The 18,692-nt window shown below is 44.2% G+C and overlaps 1 protein-coding gene across 2 annotated transcripts in view; it reads left to right on the top strand.

The window, feature by feature from the left end:
- Positions 1–15,501, top strand: part of Klhl2 (kelch like family member 2) — a 109,558-nt gene extending 94,057 nt beyond the window's left edge. For both annotated transcript variants that reach the window (XM_038326990.2, XM_038326991.2), the window contains 7 exons: positions 2,199–2,316; positions 3,797–3,994; positions 4,713–4,814; positions 7,041–7,169; positions 7,742–7,882; positions 12,308–12,451; positions 14,385–15,501. In XM_038326990.2, coding sequence (XP_038182918.1) covers positions 2,199–2,316; positions 3,797–3,994; positions 4,713–4,814; positions 7,041–7,169; positions 7,742–7,882; positions 12,308–12,451; positions 14,385–14,413 — 861 coding nt within the window. In that variant the 3' untranslated portion in view covers positions 14,414–15,501. The remainder of the gene's footprint in view (positions 1–2,198; positions 2,317–3,796; positions 3,995–4,712; positions 4,815–7,040; positions 7,170–7,741; positions 7,883–12,307; positions 12,452–14,384) is intronic.
- Positions 15,502–18,692: the final 3,191 nt, after the last annotated feature.

Raw genomic sequence — 18,692 nt, forward strand, 5'->3', positions numbered from 1 at the left:
TCTTTTAACTTTTCCTGTCCTGTCTCTCCTTGTGTGCTGTGACACACCGGGTGGCCCTCAGGGTTAAGAGTCTTTTACAAATAAGTAACGTCCTGTGATCTAAGCAGCCCCTTTGCTGATCTCAGCACCCGTGTTTCCCGTCCACACTGTCCCTGCTCTCTCATGCATTTCTCCGGTTTCCTTTTCTCTTGTCCTTGGAGTACAAATCTCTATCGCAGTTTCTTTCTTGGAGAAGCAAGGTGAAGATGATTCTGCTGCTCCCTGTAAGCAGTATGCGTTCTCTTCTGTTCTCCCTTCAGTGTGGAATCCTGAGTCAGTTAGAGATCGGTGAAGTTTACCCATCGTACGCTGATGGAACATGCTCACATATTCTGGGGGCTGGAGAGAGGGCTCAGCGGTTAAGAGTGCATACTGCACTTGCAGAGGACCCAAGTTTGGGTCCCAGCACCCTCATCCTCTGGCCTCTGCAGGCACTGTACTCAGCACCCACGAACCCACACTCAAACACACACATATACTCAAAATTAGAAGCAAAATTTTTAAGATAACTCTATCTTTGTGTTCTGAGGTTTATGTTTGAATTGATTTTCATTGGATACATCGTTGAGGACCCTTTCTCTACTATGTGAATGTCCGGTTGATCTTTGAGGTTTGAGCAGAGATCTGTGTACAGAGTCGATCTTGATGTGCCATGCAAGACTGATGTTACACTCTTGACCCTACTGGTTTATTGTTTGTTTGTGTGGCCTTTTGGTAGTAGGATTTGATTACTTTCTCTAACTATTCTTATTTATTTAAATTCAGAACTAGAAGAATCAACTGAAATAATTGCCCCATTGGTCTGTGCTAAACTTTAGCATCCTAATGGTTTTTCTGCTCTACTCTGTAACTAACATGGACTACTTTTTTTTAACTTGGGGTTTACTGTGAATTTGGAATCATGATTTCTATTGCATTTTTCTATAGTTTTAAGAACAGGTAGGTGATCATGTAGTCACAATCACAATCCTCCCCTTTGCGTGACCTTCTCCATGTTGTTTTTGTTGTTGCTTGCTTTTAGTATTCATCTCTCTTACACGATCTCCTCTTCTCCCCATAACCCTGCCCATCCTTTATAGTTTTCAGTATTAACTGTGACATTGTCCTGACGTGATAGTTTTTATTCCCCGTTGCTGGGAAGTGCCTGTGTGTGTGGCAGAAGACAAAATTCCCATCCATCTTCCAACACCTTTGCTCCAGCTCCCCAGAAAGCTTTCACTGACTCGTGGTCACTCTTTCTTTTCTGGTCCCCAATAGCAGCTAATGTCCTGTAGGGTTTTGATTGTATCCAATTGCACATTGGCCTTGAATTCCACCCGGGGTGTTAGTTCCTCAGTGCCACCTGTAAGCTCTTGGCATGTAGTGACTGTGTTCTGTGTAATCTCTAGCATAGTTTTAGTCAGCTAGAGATGTGGTTGATCAGCTGTTCTCTTGACCCGAGGACTGATGATGGTTTATTTATAGAGTGTCAAGAGAGGCCTCTTTCCTTAAGACCCATGATCGATCCCACATTCTCATCTACTCCAGGTCCTCTCTTTTCCCAAACAGTTTCTCCATCTACAGATGCTTTACGGTTCTTTCTCTTGCTGCCTTGCAGTGCTCTTCCTTCTGTCTCGTCTGGACTGCAGCATCCTCCCTCCCATTACTGCAGAGCCACGGTCTTCCTTATAGCAAGCTCCGTTACGCCCTGCAGCCTTGCCAGTGTTGGCTGCCTCCTGTTTTTGCCTTAAATACTACTTTGGCTTGAGTGGCTCGAAGCCTCTTTAAGTTTCCAAAAAGGTCTGGGGAGAACACTGGCTGTTCTTCCAGAGGACCTGAGTTAAATTCTTAGCAACTACATAGTGGCTCATAACCATCTGGTACCCTCTTCTGATGTACAGGCATACATGGTAGGCAGAATACTATATATAATAAAATAAATAATAAAAAACCTTTTTTTAAAAAAAGTTTCCGAAAGTCTGTTTTTAAACTAAATACGCTAGATGGTAGAATGGCAGTTCTTACACGTCTCCCTTGCCGATGTCGTGTACATGGTGGCTAGGTAGCCATTTTCCCCCAACTTGTGGTGTCCTTTCCATCCCAGCGTCTCTGTAGAATATGGTCAGTCTCTTGAGTAGGTGATACCATTGGTTCAAGCACTTACATTTCCTCCCTTTTAGTTGATGGTGGTGGTCGGGGGCCAAGCGCCGAAGGCTATCCGAAGTGTGGAATGCTACGACTTCAAAGAAGAGCGATGGCACCAGGTGGCAGAGCTGCCTTCCAGGCGGTGCAGAGCCGGTGAGCACGGGCGTGATGAGGAGCTGGCTGCTTCTGGGTCTTTGGGGGCTCTCAGGGCTTACTTCAGCCATTAGGAAAAGAGCCTATTAGAAAGCCAGACAGGGTGGTCTGTGCCGTTAATCCCCGTTCTCCAGAGGAGGAGGCAGGAAGATGAAGAGCGAGCGCAAGGTTGTCATAGTGAGTTCAAGGCAAGCCTGCACTACCTGAGACCCTGTTGAAATGAAAGAAGACGGTCGTGTAAAGCCTGACCGAACCCCTTCTGTGGAAAGGATAGCAGCTCTTTTTAGTTTTGACTTTTTGTAGACAGGGTCTGTGTGTATGTGGCCCAGGCTGACCTTGAACTTGCTGTTCCTCCTGCCTCAGCCTCCCAAGCACCAGGACTGCAGGTGTCTTCCACTGTACCCAGCTGTTGTACTGTCTTCTTCATTTTTAGGCCTTGTTCTGGTTTTCCAGGACAAACTGGTGGAGCTGGCAGTTTGCTGGCTGATTTCCTAGTTACCGTAATGAAATATTGAAAGAGAAAACTCTAACCTTGGGCCTTCGGTTCTAGGGACCGTCCCACAAGCTATACATAACTGCTGCTCCTGTTCCAACATGTGTTTTACACATGTGTTGTAGTAGATGCTGCTTGGCCAAAAGTACTCCAAAGAAGCAGTTACAGATCCTGAACAAACCCTGAGGCTTCCCGCTGGGGCTGAACTATGGCCCATTGTTCTCATCTCCTGCTACGAAATGAGTTGTGTGTGTGTGTGTGTGTGTGTGTGTGTGTGTTTGTATGTATGTATGTCTTGCCACAACGGCTGCTCCCTAGGAAGCACACCCTGTGGGATGTTACATGCCAATATACTCAGTTACTTCATTCTGCAAAAGTGAAGGGTCAGGGCTGTAATCCAGTCAGAGTTCCTGCCTAGCACATATGAGGCCAGGATATTCTCTCTCTCTCTCTCTCTCTCTCTCTCTCTCTCTCTCTCTCTCTCTCTCTCTCTCTCTCTCTCTCTCTCTCTCTCTCTCTCTCTCTCTCCCTCCCTCCCCCTCCCTCTCCTCCTCCCTCCCTCCCTCTCTCCCTCTCTCTCCCTGCCCCTTGACCCTGACCCCCCCCCCCCGTCTTTGTCTCTGTCTGTCTCTCTCTCTGTCTCTCTGTGCCTTGGTTACTCTTTAGTTTTATTTGTTTACTGGGTGCAAGGCCAGGCAAGACTTTACCACCGAGCCAAATTCGCCCACTAGCTTTCACCAGGACACTGAAGCTTCTCGTCTTATCTTACAACAGGCCGCGTCAGCGGGCTTTTAGTACTGCCTCATGGTGTACTTCGATTTTATGTTTCTTACAAATGATGAGAATTTTTCAAGACTAGTTTGGTATTTAAAGCTGTCAAGAGTTTGTGTGCTGACAAACACTGTAGACTTTGTTGATCACAGCCTGCTTTCAGGTGGGTCACTGTTGGACAGCATGGTCACCCTGGATTGATGTCTTCCTTTGCAGGGATGGTCTACATGGCCGGGCTTGTCTTCGCTGTCGGTGGTTTCAATGGTTCGCTCAGAGTTCGCACAGTCGATTCCTATGACCCCGTGAAAGACCAGTGGACCAGCGTTGCAAACATGAGAGACCGGAGAAGCACCCTGGGAGCAGCTGTGCTCAATGGGTTGTTATATGCAGTGGGGGGCTTTGACGGAAGCACAGGTAATTCTCTTCCCTTACAGTGCTGTTAGAATTAGCATGATAACCACACTTATGGAACAAATGATGGTAAAATTAGCATGTAACTGAGTGTTTGTAGCAGGAATTATGTTTACAGATATTTTATGACTACATCAAGAATTTTTTAAAGGCCGGTTTGGTGAAATTTGGGGGAAAGGTTTGTAAGTTTGAGAGTAGCCTTGGCTACAGGGTGAGAACTTGTCTCAAAACCTTACATTAAAATTTTTCTTTGAAAGATGTGAGTGAAGGTTGGAGAGGTGATTATGTGGGTCAGAATGCATGCTGCTCTCTGAGAGGACCAAAGTTTGGGTCCCAGCACAGGCGGAGCAACTCACAACCCACTCAAATTCCAGCTCTAGGATACCCAGCGTCCTCTTCTGTCCTGAGTGGGAACTGCAGCCATGCACACAAATCCATGCATAATTATTTTTATATAGTGCAAATTATATAAATTTTGTTTCTTATGCATTAATGTCCATCACTGTTCCATGTTTAAAAAGCTGTAAACGGCAACAGCTTGAGTAGAAGCTTCTGTAAGGAAGCCACTCCTATTGTGTAATTAGCATGTTCTCCCATTTTCTTCTTTTAATTTTGGCTCAATGAAAAATATCTGACGTTATTTCCCCAAGTGATATTTATACAGAAAAGCAACTGCGTGTTTTTGGAAGAGGAAATGAAGGGTATTGTGCTTTTATCACAGGTTTATCGTCTGTGGAAGCATACAACATAAAGTCTAACGAGTGGTTCCATGTGGCTCCCATGAACACGAGGAGGAGCAGTGTGGGTGTGGGCGTTGTTGGAGGTAAGTCTGGCAGTTCCCCCAGGTGAACGTTTCCAGGTGTTTTGGGCTGCCGGGGTCCAGAGAGCGCTTCATCTGGAGATCTGAGCACTCTCAGAAACGGACGGAGGGATAGCTTTGGTTATATGTTTTAGTTTTAAAACTAGCCCAGTTATATAAACTGAACTATGTAAGCAAGCCCCTTCTGCCTGCTCCCCCTCTCTCCCTCTCTCCCTCCCTCCCTCCCTCCCTCCCTCCCTCCCTCCCTCCCTCCCTCCCTCCCTCCCTCCCTCCCTCCCTCTTTCCCTTCCTTCCTCCCTCTGTGGTATTTATATGTCAACTAATTTTTTTACCTTACTGGAACTTGAACCCAGACACCAGACAAGTATTGGGGAATATTATTTTAAGGTCTATGACCTTTGTTTTTGCTGCATTTGTTTAACTCTGTGAAGTTGTGATTCTTTGCCTGTCTAAAATACCTGACGGCCCTAATAAAGAGCTGAATGGCCAATAGCGGGTGGGAGAGAAGATAGGCAGAGAGTACAAATAAGGAGGGAAAAGAAGGAGCAAGAGAAGAGAGGAAGATAGCAGGGGCCAGTCACCCAGCTACATAGCAGGCCACGGAGAAAGAAGTAAAGTAAGGTGTACAGAAATAGAGAAAGATAAAAGCCCAGAGGCAAAAGGTAGACGGGATAAATTTAAGATAAGACAACCTGGCCAGTAACAAGCAAGCTAAGGTCGGGTATTAATAACTAAGAATAAGTCTCCATGTGTAATTTATTTGGGAGCTGGGGGATGGGCCCCCAAAGAGTAAAACATTACACAACATTTTGGTGCCCAAAAGTTTACAGAGACTTGCAGTATTTTTTTTTTTTTTTTTTTAAAGACAGGGTCTGGCTGTAACTCTGGCTCTGACTGCCCTAGAACTCACTATGTAGACCGGGCTGGACTCAAACTCATAGAACAACCTACCACTGCCTCCAGACTGCTAGGATTAAAGGTGTGCACTGCCAGTTCCAGCTTTTAAAAGTAGTTTTCAGGGGGCTGGAGAGATGTCTTAGCAGTTAAGACCATCTTCTCTTCCAGAGTCCCTGAGTTACGTTCCCAGCACCCACACTAGGCAACTCCCAACGGCCTATAACTCCAGCTCCAGGGACATTCAGTGCCTCTGACCTCTGTGGGCATCTGCATTCACATGCCTGTGTGTGTTCATAATTACTAATGATAAAATCAAATCTTCTTAAAAAGTGACTTTCTTAAATTTAATTGAAATGTCGTAAGAATTTCCCATTTGACTCATATGTATCTATCATCACAATTTAAGAATCTTTTTAAAAGCCTACTTCCCTTAGCTGTCCCTGCCTCCTGCCACTATGTACATTTCTCTATTCTAGACGGTTTATATAAATGAAATCATATAGCATATTTATGGCTGGCTTTACTCACTTAGCATGGTGTATATTGATACTTCATCCATGATGTAGTGTTACTGCTTCATAGCTTTTCTCACCAGATATTTCATTGTATTCTGCATTGCATTGGATACCTTTTTTTTATGTATGTATGGGTCTTTGGCCCACGGCTGTCTGTGAACCGTGTCCATGCAGTATCCATGGAGACCAGAAGAGGGTGCCAGATTCCCTGGAATTGAAGTTGGAGATGGGCGTGAACTGCCCTGTGGGTGCTAGGACTCGAACATGAATCTTCTAGAAGAGCAGCCAGTGCTCTCAACGGTTGAGCCATCTGTCAACCCCTCTGCTGCTCCCTCTTGATTTAACTCCCTGCCCCCACTTACTAAGATAACTGTTGTTCATGAATCATGTATCTAACCTCATGAGTGTACTTCTTTTTTTTTTTTTTTTTTTTTTTGGTTTTTCGAGACAGGGTTTCTCTGTAGCTTTGGAGCCTGTCCTGGAACTAGCTCTTGTAGACCAGGCTGGTCTGGAACTCACAGAGATCCGCCTGCCTCTGCCTCCTGAGTGCTGGGATTAAAGGCGTGCGCCACCGCCGCCCGGCATGAGTGTACTTCTTGATGCTGTCAGTCAGATCAAAGTGCACCCTTTATTCCATATACTCTTGGTAATATGATTTGATCACTCCACCTGTTACTCTTTGGCAACTCTATTTATAGTATATTATACAATTAGGATTACTTTAAGGGGAAGCTCTGTTACCAAAGAGCAAGTTATAACATCTTATAATGAGGAAACTAGGTGATTGATTTGGGTTTCTCTGTGGTTCCACGTCTAGGTTTGCTGTATGCTGTGGGGGGTTACGATGGAGCGTCACGCCAGTGTCTTAGCACGGTAGAATGCTACAACGCTACGGCAAACGAGTGGACCTACATAGCAGAAATGAGCACCAGACGGAGCGGAGCAGGCAAGTAGCGGCCTAGTCAGCAGCTGAGGGGGAAATGCCTGCGGGGCATCTGTGGGGGTTGAAAACGTCTGTTGCTTTTACTGGTTCTCCTAAGTGCTTTTAAGAGGCAGAGCTAAGTAACACACCTGTGCGTTTCTGCAGGGTGAAAGCTTCCAAGTGCTGAAAGGCCCCTCTGTGTTAGTTACATAATGCCCTTCTGCCGTGCCTTTTAGGTTCTTGGTTTTGGTGTTTATTTGGGAAGTTGTTCAGTAAGCAGGTCTTTTCCTGGCCATCTCTTTCAGATCGTACGCATTAGAGACCACTGACTGCTTCAGAGGAAGCTGTTTGTGAGAGGGTTTTATTAAAGGGCTTTGTGTCTGTCCCTGCGATTTGACTTTCTTCTCTTAGTAGAATCGCGGTTCTTACCAAGGTCCTTCCCAGTCCATTCGCTTCCTGCTCTGCAGGGACGAGCTTTCCCGTCAGTGCCCTTCCAATGAGTTATGACGTCAGAGGTTCATCCCATGTCATCTGTGCCAGCTGCAAGTTTCTTGGTTCTGTTGCTCTACTGTCATTTGCTTGGTTGTGTTTCACAGGTGTTGGCGTCCTAAACAACTTATTATATGCTGTAGGAGGTCACGATGGTCCTTTAGTACGAAAGAGCGTTGAAGTATATGACCCCACCACCAATGCCTGGAGACAGGTTGCAGATATGAACATGTGCAGAAGAAATGCAGGTAACTGGCAAACCCAAAATCACACCATCCATACTGCATTTTTAGGGATGTTTTCCTGGTTTTCCCTGTGTGTTTTCCATTGTTCGCTGGCTGATCTCATTCCCTGGTAGATTTTGAGGGTTTCCAGTGCAGAAGCTTATTTAAGAAGCCCTTAAATGTGAATGTCTACGGCTGGAGCCCAGCTCAGTGGGTGTGAATATCTAGGGCAGGAGCCCAGCTCAGTGGGTGTGAATATCTAGGGCTGGAGCCCAGCTCAGTGGGTGTGAATATCTAGGGCTGGAGCTTAGTTGAGTGGGTGTGAATATCTAGGGCTGGAGCCCAGCTCTGTGGGTGTGAACATCTAGGGCTGGAGCCAGCTCTGTGGGTGTGAATATCTAGGGCTGGAGCCCAGCTCCGTGACAGTTTACAGCACTCACCTCACATGGATAAGACCCAGTGTTTGGTCCCTAGCACCACCAAATTATTTTTTTTTAACAATTTAAGAAACCAGATATGGTCGCTCGTGTTTGTAGTCCTAGCATTTGAGGTGCTGAAGCAAAATGATAGAGGGTTCTGGGACAGCTTGGATCGGCTGCAGAGTAAGACCTTGTCTCAAAACAGGGAAACATATTTAAGGGCTATTTAGTAGAGTGCCTGCCTAGCATTTGCGAGGCCCAGGGTTCAATCACTAGGACCACATAAATCAGGGTAGTGGGAAATGATTTAATCCAAGCATTCCATTGATGGGAGTGGAAGCAGGAGGCTCAGACATTCAGCATCATCGTGTGTGTGTGTGTGTGTGTGTGTGTGTGTGTGTGTGTGTGTGTGGTGATGTCTTGCATAGTATCTAGACTATAGCATGTTGTCTTGATACTTTCGAGACCTTATATACTATCCTGGCTTTAGTGATGTTTGTAGACTGATTAGATTGCTGGCAGAACCCTCTTTACTTGATACTTGCATTCATTCATTTTTAATGTAAACTGATGGAGGAGGGTCATCTGTCTGTGTATTATTTTTATTGGTTAATAAAGAAACTGTCATGGCCCTTTAATAGGACAGAAAATTAGGTAGGCGGAGTAGGCAGAACAAAATTGTGGGAGAAAAAAAAAACAAAGTAAGACAGGCGCCTCAGACAGCTCTCCTCTCTGAGAATCTTCTCGGTAAGCCACCACCTCGTGGTGCTACACAGGTTACTAAATATAGGTTAAAGCAAGATGTAAATATTGGCCAATAAGAGACTAAAACTAATGGGCCAGACAATGTTTAAAAAAATAGTTTCTGTGTAATTATTTTGGGTAAAGCTAGCCGGGTGGTGGAAAGTGGCCCGCCACCCCTATCACTACAGTAAATCTTTTTAGTGCCTACCACATATCACATATTAGTGAGTTCAGTTGCTAGTGAACTTGCCCAGTTGGGTAAATACCAACAGCAGGTACGCTACTTGAGTCAGGCACAGTGGTGTATACCTGTGGCAGCCCTGGGAGCTAGAGGCAAGAGGATCCTGGGTCCCAGCCAGTCTGGACTATATAACAAGACTTAATAAACAAAGCAAACATTATCTCTATCTGGAGGAAAAGTCCAAAAAGCTTGCCATGATTTAACATAGTTCAGGATTCATGAAGAAACCCAAAGCCACAAGAACAAATAATATTAAGAATACAGGGGTCTTTGAGGTCAAAGTCCTGCAGCCACGTGTTTCCCACGGACATTTTGAGGAAAGGGTTTAGCTGCAAGTGTGTTTAACATTGTGTGGACACCACGCTTACATAATCCAAGCAGTCATAGGCCATCGCCCCATGTGGCCTCTTGATGCAATAAAAAAACACAGTAGACGCAATCTGTATGGAACTGCTGCCTTAGCCACAGTACATTGATTTACAGCACAGGTGTCTTTGATAAGTAGAAGGATATTCTTCCAAAAAAAAAAAAAAACCTACAAAATACATGAAACAGTAGCATGGTTATTTACCATGAAGTATCATGTGTTTGTAACCGTGCATGCAGTGTTTTTACAGAGGGAAGTGCTGTGTTGTATACACCAGCATTACCAGAAACACATGCTACAGTGTCAGGCTAGCTGCCCCAGACTGCAGCATCTCTAGATGACAGGAATTCCCAGCTCTGTTATCCTCTTTTGGGATCAGCACTTTCTATCCATATCTAGCCGTGGCTGCCCATGAATGTGTTAAAGGATTCCTGGGAGGGAAATGCCAGTCTTTTCCTGCCCTCCCCACAGTCTGAATTCCTGGTGGTTCTCGAGGTTACTGTGCACCATTGAATTCGGTTGCTAGATGTACTCCCTGAAAATGCTTTTTTTTGGTTTTCTTTCTGGCCCAAGGGAAACACAAAGTACAGGACAGTAAGGATTGTCAATAGCAGGGCAGAATTTATAATTAACTATTCAGCCGTACACTTTACCCAGTCAATTGCGTTTGGTTCCCAACTGCCAAAAGGACTGGTGTGACTCAGTATATTGGTAAACTTACTATTGGATAAGCTAGCTCTGTCCAGCGGGGGTGCGGAAACTGACCTCCACAGTGGGGTGCGCCCCTCAGAGGTCAGTGAAGGACCTGAGTTCTGTGGACCGTCCCAGCCTGCCGGGTTTTGTCACTGTTTGTTGTCTGCCTGAATCCGCGTGGACTGTGTACACGCGTGGACCTCCAGGAGCCTGTCTGCGACGTCTGCTTTTGAGTATTTTGAGTTGTTTGAAAACAGTGTGAGTCTGATTCTTGTGAAAAGACTAGAATAGTAAAACAGTTGAGTCTGAGCAAAAGAGAGAAAGAAGGTTCACTATAGTTTTGAATATGCGTGTTTGAATAATTCTTTTGGAAATCTCAAACATTTGTGTGTTTGAGGCTGGGTCTCACTATGGACCAGATTAGCCCCAAACTTGATATTCTCTGTCACCCAAATCCTGGGAGCTCAGGTATGTCTATGCCACCATGCCTGGCTTAGGCTCTTTACTTAAAAATAATGCCATTGACTTAGCAAAAATTTTATTTTATGTGTGTGAGTGTTTCACCTGCATGTATATCTGTACATCACTTGTATGTCTGGTACCTGTGAAGGCCGGAAGAGGGAGTAGGAGCCCCTGGAACTGAAGCCACAGACATTTGTTATCACAGCTGCCCTGCAGGTGCTGGGAACTGAACCTGGTCTCCTGAAGAGCAGCCAGTGCTCTCAACTGCTGAGCCATCCCTCCAGCCCTAAACGAAATTTAGTTGAAATATAGTGTTTACCTCTGAAGTTTTTCTTAAAAAAAAGAAAAACTACAGTAAATTATCTTATGAATATTTAAGCATATAGTGCCTTTTGTTCCTCATTTTAAATAACTACCAGTAAGGAAGGATTAGAAGCATGGTTTTACACATATGGAAATGTATGTAGCCACTAGATTATGTAGATCAAAATTATTTTGGAGCAGTGTTCCAGGTATGGTGTTCGTCAGATTAAGTAGGTTATGTAAGCCAGGCAAGATGGGCTACACGGCAGCCCCAGCACTCAGGAGGGGGTTACTGTGGCTGAGTCCAGCCTGAGCTACAGGGTGAATGTTTGGCCATTCTGAGCTACAGAGTGAGACCTTCTCTCAAAAAGAAAAGAAGAAGTTTGGGTCTGACAGCACAGGCCTACATAATCCTAGCATGTATGAGACGAGACAGAATAAGGGATTAAAATCACATGGCTACATAATGAGTTCAAGGCACAATGAAACCTTGTTGCCTCCGAAAGGATAAAGTTAGTATGACCTGTGTGGGGCTAAGAAAAGTGTGTGTGTTGTACATCTATAGTAGAGATCAGTATTTTAAAAGTTGTCCTAGAAGCTTTTGTGCTTCACCAAGACTGACAAAAGTTATTCTAGTAACCAAATAAATAATACTGTGATCCCCTTCTCCTCTTTTTAAAACCAAGGATTCAGTATGGTGCCCAGGTTGCCCAAGCCTCCAGAGTGCTAGGATTACAGTATAAGGCACCATTGTCTTTGGGCCGGAGATTAAACTGGTTAATCTTGTGTTCAGAAAATGCTCTGCCAATGAACTACAACCCTTTAAAGAAAACAAAATAGCTTCCTTCTGGGCAACCTCTCCACCACTGAGCTGTACAGCCCCCCACTCATGTCTGCCTTCTGGGCATCGATATTGTCTTCGAATTCCCTGCAAAACTGACATTGAGAACCTTTTTACTTTGCTCTCTCTCTCTCTCTCTCTCTCTCTCTCTCTCTCTCTCTCTCTCTCTCTCTCTCTCTCTGTGTGTGTGTCTGTGTGTGTGTTTAGTGAATGCTGCACAGTAGGAGCTTAGCTCGCATACAGAGTAGGTCTCACATGGCATCACTCCCCCCACCTCCTTTTAGGGAGCATCACTTGTATAATCTGAGAGAACATGGGGGTTATTTGTACTTGCCTGAAGGTTGAAAGTAATTGTTTTCTCTCTGTTAACGTTTTAAAGGTGTTTGCGCAGTTAATGGTCTGTTATATGTTGTCGGAGGAGATGACGGTTCCTGCAACTTGGCCTCCGTAGAGTATTATAATCCCACAACAGATAAGTGGACAGTTGTGTCCTCTTGTATGAGCACGGGGAGAAGCTATGCAGGTACGGTTTCCTTCCTTCTTCTGGCGTGCAGGTGACATCCTTGTGATGGAACGCATCCCCCTGTAAGAGGAAAGCCTTCTGTGTCATACACACTGCATGGACTGACAATGAAGCACGCACATTCTCTTAATGCAATACTGAGGATACCTAACCCACAGCTCAAAAGAGTTAATACATTCTAATGACTTACAACACTATAAATGGTTGGGAGCAGTTCACTCTGCAGCAAGGCTTTAATTCCTTAACCACAAAGAGCAACTAAGGGGCTAGCAAGAGCAAGTTCAGTGGGCAAAGGCTCTCGCCAGGCTTGGTAACCTGAGGGGCCCCTGGGACCTACATGATGGGAGGAACAAAATGACCCCCCAAGTTGTCTTCTTACCTCTTTACATATGCTGTGACGCATACGCCGCCTTTGCCCCTAAAAATAAAATAAATAATTAAAAACAAGTATGACCATCTCAGTGCACTGCCCAGAGGCATAGTACAGTGCCTTACTCTATAATCCATTGGTTGAATTATGTCATTTTTGGCCCATTATCTCAATAAGAGAAATTATAATTATCTCTAATATAATGGTGTCTTTACAACTACATATTCTACATTTACTAATTCTGATGATGTTTTAAATGTCAGGATGTAACACAGTTACTATAATACTGGGGGTAAAATGAATTCTTACTCATTAATCATCACTGCTGTTTATCCATCCTCCAAAATGACACCTCACAGGAAACTACATGACACCTCACAGGAAACTACATGACACCTCACAGGAAACTACATGGCAGGATCTCAGAGTAAAGTGATGCAGTATTAGGGGGAGTTTCCAACAACGTCATTGAGTCCTAACTGACACAGATACCCACAGCACCACCACCACCATCAAGAGGATGGACATACACACCCTCCAGCATGGTTTCTGACCCTTCAAGTATTAGGTACAATTTGTTAATTTCTGACTAAAGCAAATCTTCCCCAGTAATAACTTCAAAGGAAAAAAAAAAGTTCAGGGCAAGAAGTCTGATGCAGAATTTAGTCAGACCTCAGCAGAGCTCTCCCAGCCATATGGGTTAAATTGGTAGTGCAAGGGGCAGGAGAGATGACTCGGGGCTAAGAGTGCTGCTTGCTGCTTTACAGAGGACCTCCAGCTCCAGGACAGCCCATAGCGTCTCCGAGACTCTTTACAGAGGACCTCCAGCTCCAGGACAGCCCATAGCGTCTCCTAGACTCTTTGGGCACCTGTGGCACTCACACGGGCACACACAACAACCTAATCAGGTGGCAACAGTACAGTTTTTTTTTTTTTAAAGAAAAAGCTTTATTTAAAAACAAAGGGGTGGGGGGGAGATAATGAAGTCTGGAGAGACGGTGCAGCTGTTAAGAGCACTCGTTGCTTTTGCCTGGGACCCGGGTTCAGTTCCTTAGGGTTCCATGCTGTGCTCACAGCCACCCCTCACCAGAGATCCATGCCTTTCTGACTTCTGAGTTCACCAGGTGGGCATGTGGTACACATACATACATGCAGGCAAAACACTCATGTACATAAAATAAAGTAAATATAATTTTTTAAATGACTATTTTGTATGCATGGCTGTTTTGCCTGCATGCATGTCTGTGCACGGTATGCACGCCTGGTGTCCACCCAGGCCAAGAGAGGACACCAGATCCCCTGGGACACTAGTTACACATTGCTTTCACCCACCATGTGGTTGCTGGGAATTGAACTCAGGTCCTATAGAAGATCAGTCCGTTCTCTTAACCACCGAGCCATCTCTCCAGCCTGAACAAATACAAGTTTTAAAGGTGGTGCTTGTCGTCTGGAGGAAAGGCACTCAGAAGGTGCCTTTGGCTTTAGCAGTACAGAATTCAGAATTCTCTCAAAGGCCGAGAACGTGTTCTATGACATGTTTTATTTCTTCATTCCCTCGTGCAGGGGTCACAGTTATTGATAAACCATTATGAGCCTGGAGGGTGTTTCAGCGTATCTGTTCATGAGAACCTGCCACCGTTGGCCAGGATTTCTGAAGTGACTGAGCGCCTGGCGCTTCTCCTCCTGTAGCTGCACTTTAAGTCTCAGCAGAAGACGAGACCATCTGCCTCTAGAGGCCTCGGATCCTGAAGATTATTTTTGGTAGAAGCACCGTGTAGGCTTTCTCTGCACCGAGCAGCAGCTGACTGACTTAACAAGAGACCTAGACTACAGTCGCCAAGCTGTGGTTTTCAGACTGCAGTTGCTTTCATAAAAACCAGTTCCTATCAGCCTCGAACGACTACGGATTACTTTGTGAAAGAGCATAAAGTTAACGTGTGTTCTTGCGAAATTAAGTTTTCTCTTTCTTCCTCCTGAACAATCTCTACTGGGAACAGAGAATCTCTGGACAGACTGAAATCTGTGTAAGTATGCAGCATAGTTGGGGGATGAAATTGTCTGCTTTTATAAATATCTTTGATTACATGACTATAATAAATTGTGTGCATATAAATGTGTGTCTATATGCTTTCCTTTAAATATGTTTGAAAAGATGTTTGAAACTTGATTATCTATTTATAATTGGCACAGTACTTTGAATTATGCCAGTACTACATTGTAAAACAGAGTTGTATTTTTTGATATTTAACAATGCTTAACACTTTAAAACGCCACTTCTGAGGAATGAACATGGTGTAACACACTTTAATATGTGTGATGCCAAACTTTTTTAAATAAAATATAAATTATGCTTATTTATTATTTTCTTTAGTTTAATCTTGGTCATGTTTTTGTGTGTGTTTTTTGTTTTGTTTTGTTTTTTTCTTAAAGTAACACCTTTGGCATGAACATACCTGCAGGTTTTTGATGAATATGAATGTATGGATTCAACTGAATTTGCATGGTCTTAAGAATTCTTTCTGTGTGTATAAATTTAGCTGCTATTAATGGAAGAGAAAGCTTTCTGTGAGTAACCATGTGTATTGAGCAGATAGTTTTTCTGAGATCTTCGATTAATCTCTTTAAAGATGACCAACATGTGTCTTTCTTGAATTATCTTTGAATAAAAGTTTGTATATTATTTGTTTCACAATGTCCTTGATTTTAAGCTGTGTGTCTCCTTTGCCTGTTCCTTTTGCAAAACTTGGGTCCTCCAACTTCTAAAATCTCTATAATTTTTTTCATGTTTTTAATGAAACTGTTTTTTTTTTTTTGTTTTGCTTTTGCTAAAGTAACTTGTACTCTAGAAATATTAAAGCAATAACTGGTGCCACTGGGAGTTGTTCTTGGAGAGAAACTGACCTCAGCCATCAGAGTAAATGATTGGTCAAATTTAAACTTTTTATATTTTCTTGCTTTTTATGGTCAGTAGCACACAGATTTAAAAAAATAAAAGTAGCCTTGATGGAAGGGGGAACCCAGTTGAGAAGCAACTGGGACACAGCATTGAAAAGAAGTAATAAGATCCTGTGGCTACTGGTCACTGGTCAGGAGAGGAATCTAAAAAGTTAACACACTGTTGGCAAGTTACCATCATTAGGAAAGAAACGTCTGATAAAATTTCTTTGTCGTTGATATAAATTGTTCCAGTGTAAACAGAACCACATTTCACAGTTGAAGTCTCCATCATAAAGGAAGATAGAATTTAATCAGAAAGGGTTGTGTTCACTTGATGAAACACGAGTGTCCACATTAGTGTAGTCTCCTGGCAAAGCCATCGTTAGCAAACATGTCAGGAGTCTAATGAAACTGGGGCTCAGCCATTTCTCACAGCAGCATCACGAGCAGGATACAGGCCGGTTGTGGTGGTGCACGCCTGTAGGATTTGCTGAAGGAGGCAGAGGCAGGGAGGATCACGAGTTCGAGGCCAGCCTGGGCTACACATTTTGGGGCTGGAGAGATGGCTTAGAGGTTAAGAGCATTGCCTGCTCTTCCAAAGGTCCTGAGTTCAATTCCCAGCAACCACATGGTGGCTCACAGCCATCTGTAATGAGGTCTGGTGCCCTCTTCTGGCCTGCAGGCATACACACAGACAGAATATTGTATACATAATAAATAAATAAGTTAAAAAAATAAGAGCAGGATACAGACCTTCTCTTTCCCAGTCAGTTCCTCTAGCGAGAAGGGAGAAATGGTTCTCTCTCCCCTCATAATACAGAATATTTCTCTTATTACATGTGTGCGGAGTACCAACACACCAGTGGTTCTCGCAGGCTATTTTCTGGGTAGCCAGGAGTTCAGTTCTACCCTGTCAGGAGACAGTGTCAGATCCCACAGGGTCCAGGGCTCGCCTCCATCAGCCTCTCTACCCCACTCCAGATGCCATTACTGGCATTGTAGGAGCCTGCTCCTACAAAGTCAGCTAGGGTTCCTGGATTGGTGGTCATCAAGACCGAGGAAATGTCAGATGAAAGGAACTAAGACAGAAAATACAGGATAGAATCGGGAGGTCTATATGTTTGTATATATACAAAAGGAGAACATAGCTCAGCACAGACGGTCAGTCTATCTGAAGACCATCCCTGTCCTTGAGTGAGCAGCCTCCTCTCCAACATGTACTTGCTGCTCGGAAGCAGCCTTGTTTTCTCTCTTGATGTCCTGAGGTTTGTCATCAACAGTATACTGTCTACTAGATAATCAGAAGTCTCTCATAGCCCTCAAGGTTATTGGGAAAAACAGAACTCTAATGACTTATAAGTCAGAATGGACTTTGGGTGGAAACTGAGTCACACACGGGCTCCCACATGCTACTTCTTCCCAACTGACTAAAAGCAGACAGCAGTGACACTCCCTTGTGTGACATGCCTTTGCTAGGCTAGCTCACAACTTGGGAAGACGTGTTCTAGTTTGCGTGATTTTATTTATTTATTTTTAAGACTGGGTCTCAAATGTTAGTCCTGGCCGTCCTGGAACTTGCTATGTAGACTAAGGTAGCCTTAAGCTCCACCTGACTTTGCCTCCTGAGTGCTGGGATTAAAGCTGTGCATCACCACACAAGGCTTGTATTCTGCTTGGTTTTAGAGATACTGTAAAGTGTGCAGAATAAGAGGCCTGCTGAGGTGAGGGGTGGGGCTCTCTTGTCCTCAGAGATACCACTCAGCACTGCCTCAACCACTCTAACAGGGCTTGCATAATAGTTTCCTTCCGCCTCTGGGTGGGATCCTCCATTCATCCCGTCACAGGTGACTGGTGCCTTCCTGAGGGATCCCCGGGGCCCTGCCCTAAATCATCTCATTAGCACTGATGGAGGGGAGAGCAAACTGCTCATTGGGTGATCAGAGGGGACACAGGACCTAGTTACAGGCACGAGCCCAGTACCAAGTACATTTTGCGTTATGCTTCTAAATTCCCAGTCAACCAAAATTTTACCTACAGTTTTTAAAGTGTTTCTTAAAATGTAATGTCAGTCTGTTTGGATAGCAGAGATTAACTACTTGGCTTGTCAAACAGCTCTTTGTCTTGGCTTTCTAGTTCTTTCTTGCTTGCCAAGGTTTGTTGCTGGATTCCTAACTGGTGGTAGAAGACTTGGGATGTCCCTCCCTCCCTCCCTCCCTCATTCCAACCTTCATTTCCCAGTTTGAAATATCTTATAGTTTGTTTTTTGCATTTCCTGTGACGTGCAGAAGAATTCCCACCATGTCTCTTACTGTATAAGAAAGAGTTCAGAGTTGAGACTGAGAAGATCATAGAGGTTTTTTCTAAGAAAGCAACGCACTCCCCCAAGTTAGGGTGTGGTTCTCACCCCTTAGCAAAGAAACTTCTCTTTCCAGCTGACAGCCTTACAGAAAACCACAACTGATCAAAATGCAGAAAATGAGTTTGTGTGGTTCTCAATCCCACAGTCCCAATGGTTTCAACCCCTCCAGCAGCTGAAGGTCAGGGATCATTGTAGACGGGGGTGGGAAGACTAAGAGTCTGAAGAATAGGGTATTTGCTGTAAGATTTTGTCTTTTAAAGTGTCAGAGACGCTATATCCATGAAGTCTCTTCAGCATGGTTGCCTACACAAGACCTGAACAATGAAGATGGCAACAGGCATGCTAATGTGAGATAGGGGAAGCTCTGGAGGCCTCATCTTTAGACAAAGAACTATAGGCAACTAAAGACTGCAGAGATCAAGAGAAAAAAGTCTTCCTTAAAGAGGACCACATCCCCAACTGGTGTGTTATCCAATACCAAGAGTTCACGCCTGAAAAGTAACATTATACAGATTGGTTGTATTTTTATATGTAGGAATATATAGCAACATTAAAGAAAAAGCTAGGAACTTGAG

The sequence above is a fragment of the Arvicola amphibius genome, chromosome 4, assembly GCF_903992535.2.
Source record: "Arvicola amphibius chromosome 4, mArvAmp1.2, whole genome shotgun sequence".
In the NCBI taxonomy this organism is placed as follows: Eukaryota; Metazoa; Chordata; class Mammalia; order Rodentia; family Cricetidae; genus Arvicola; species Arvicola amphibius.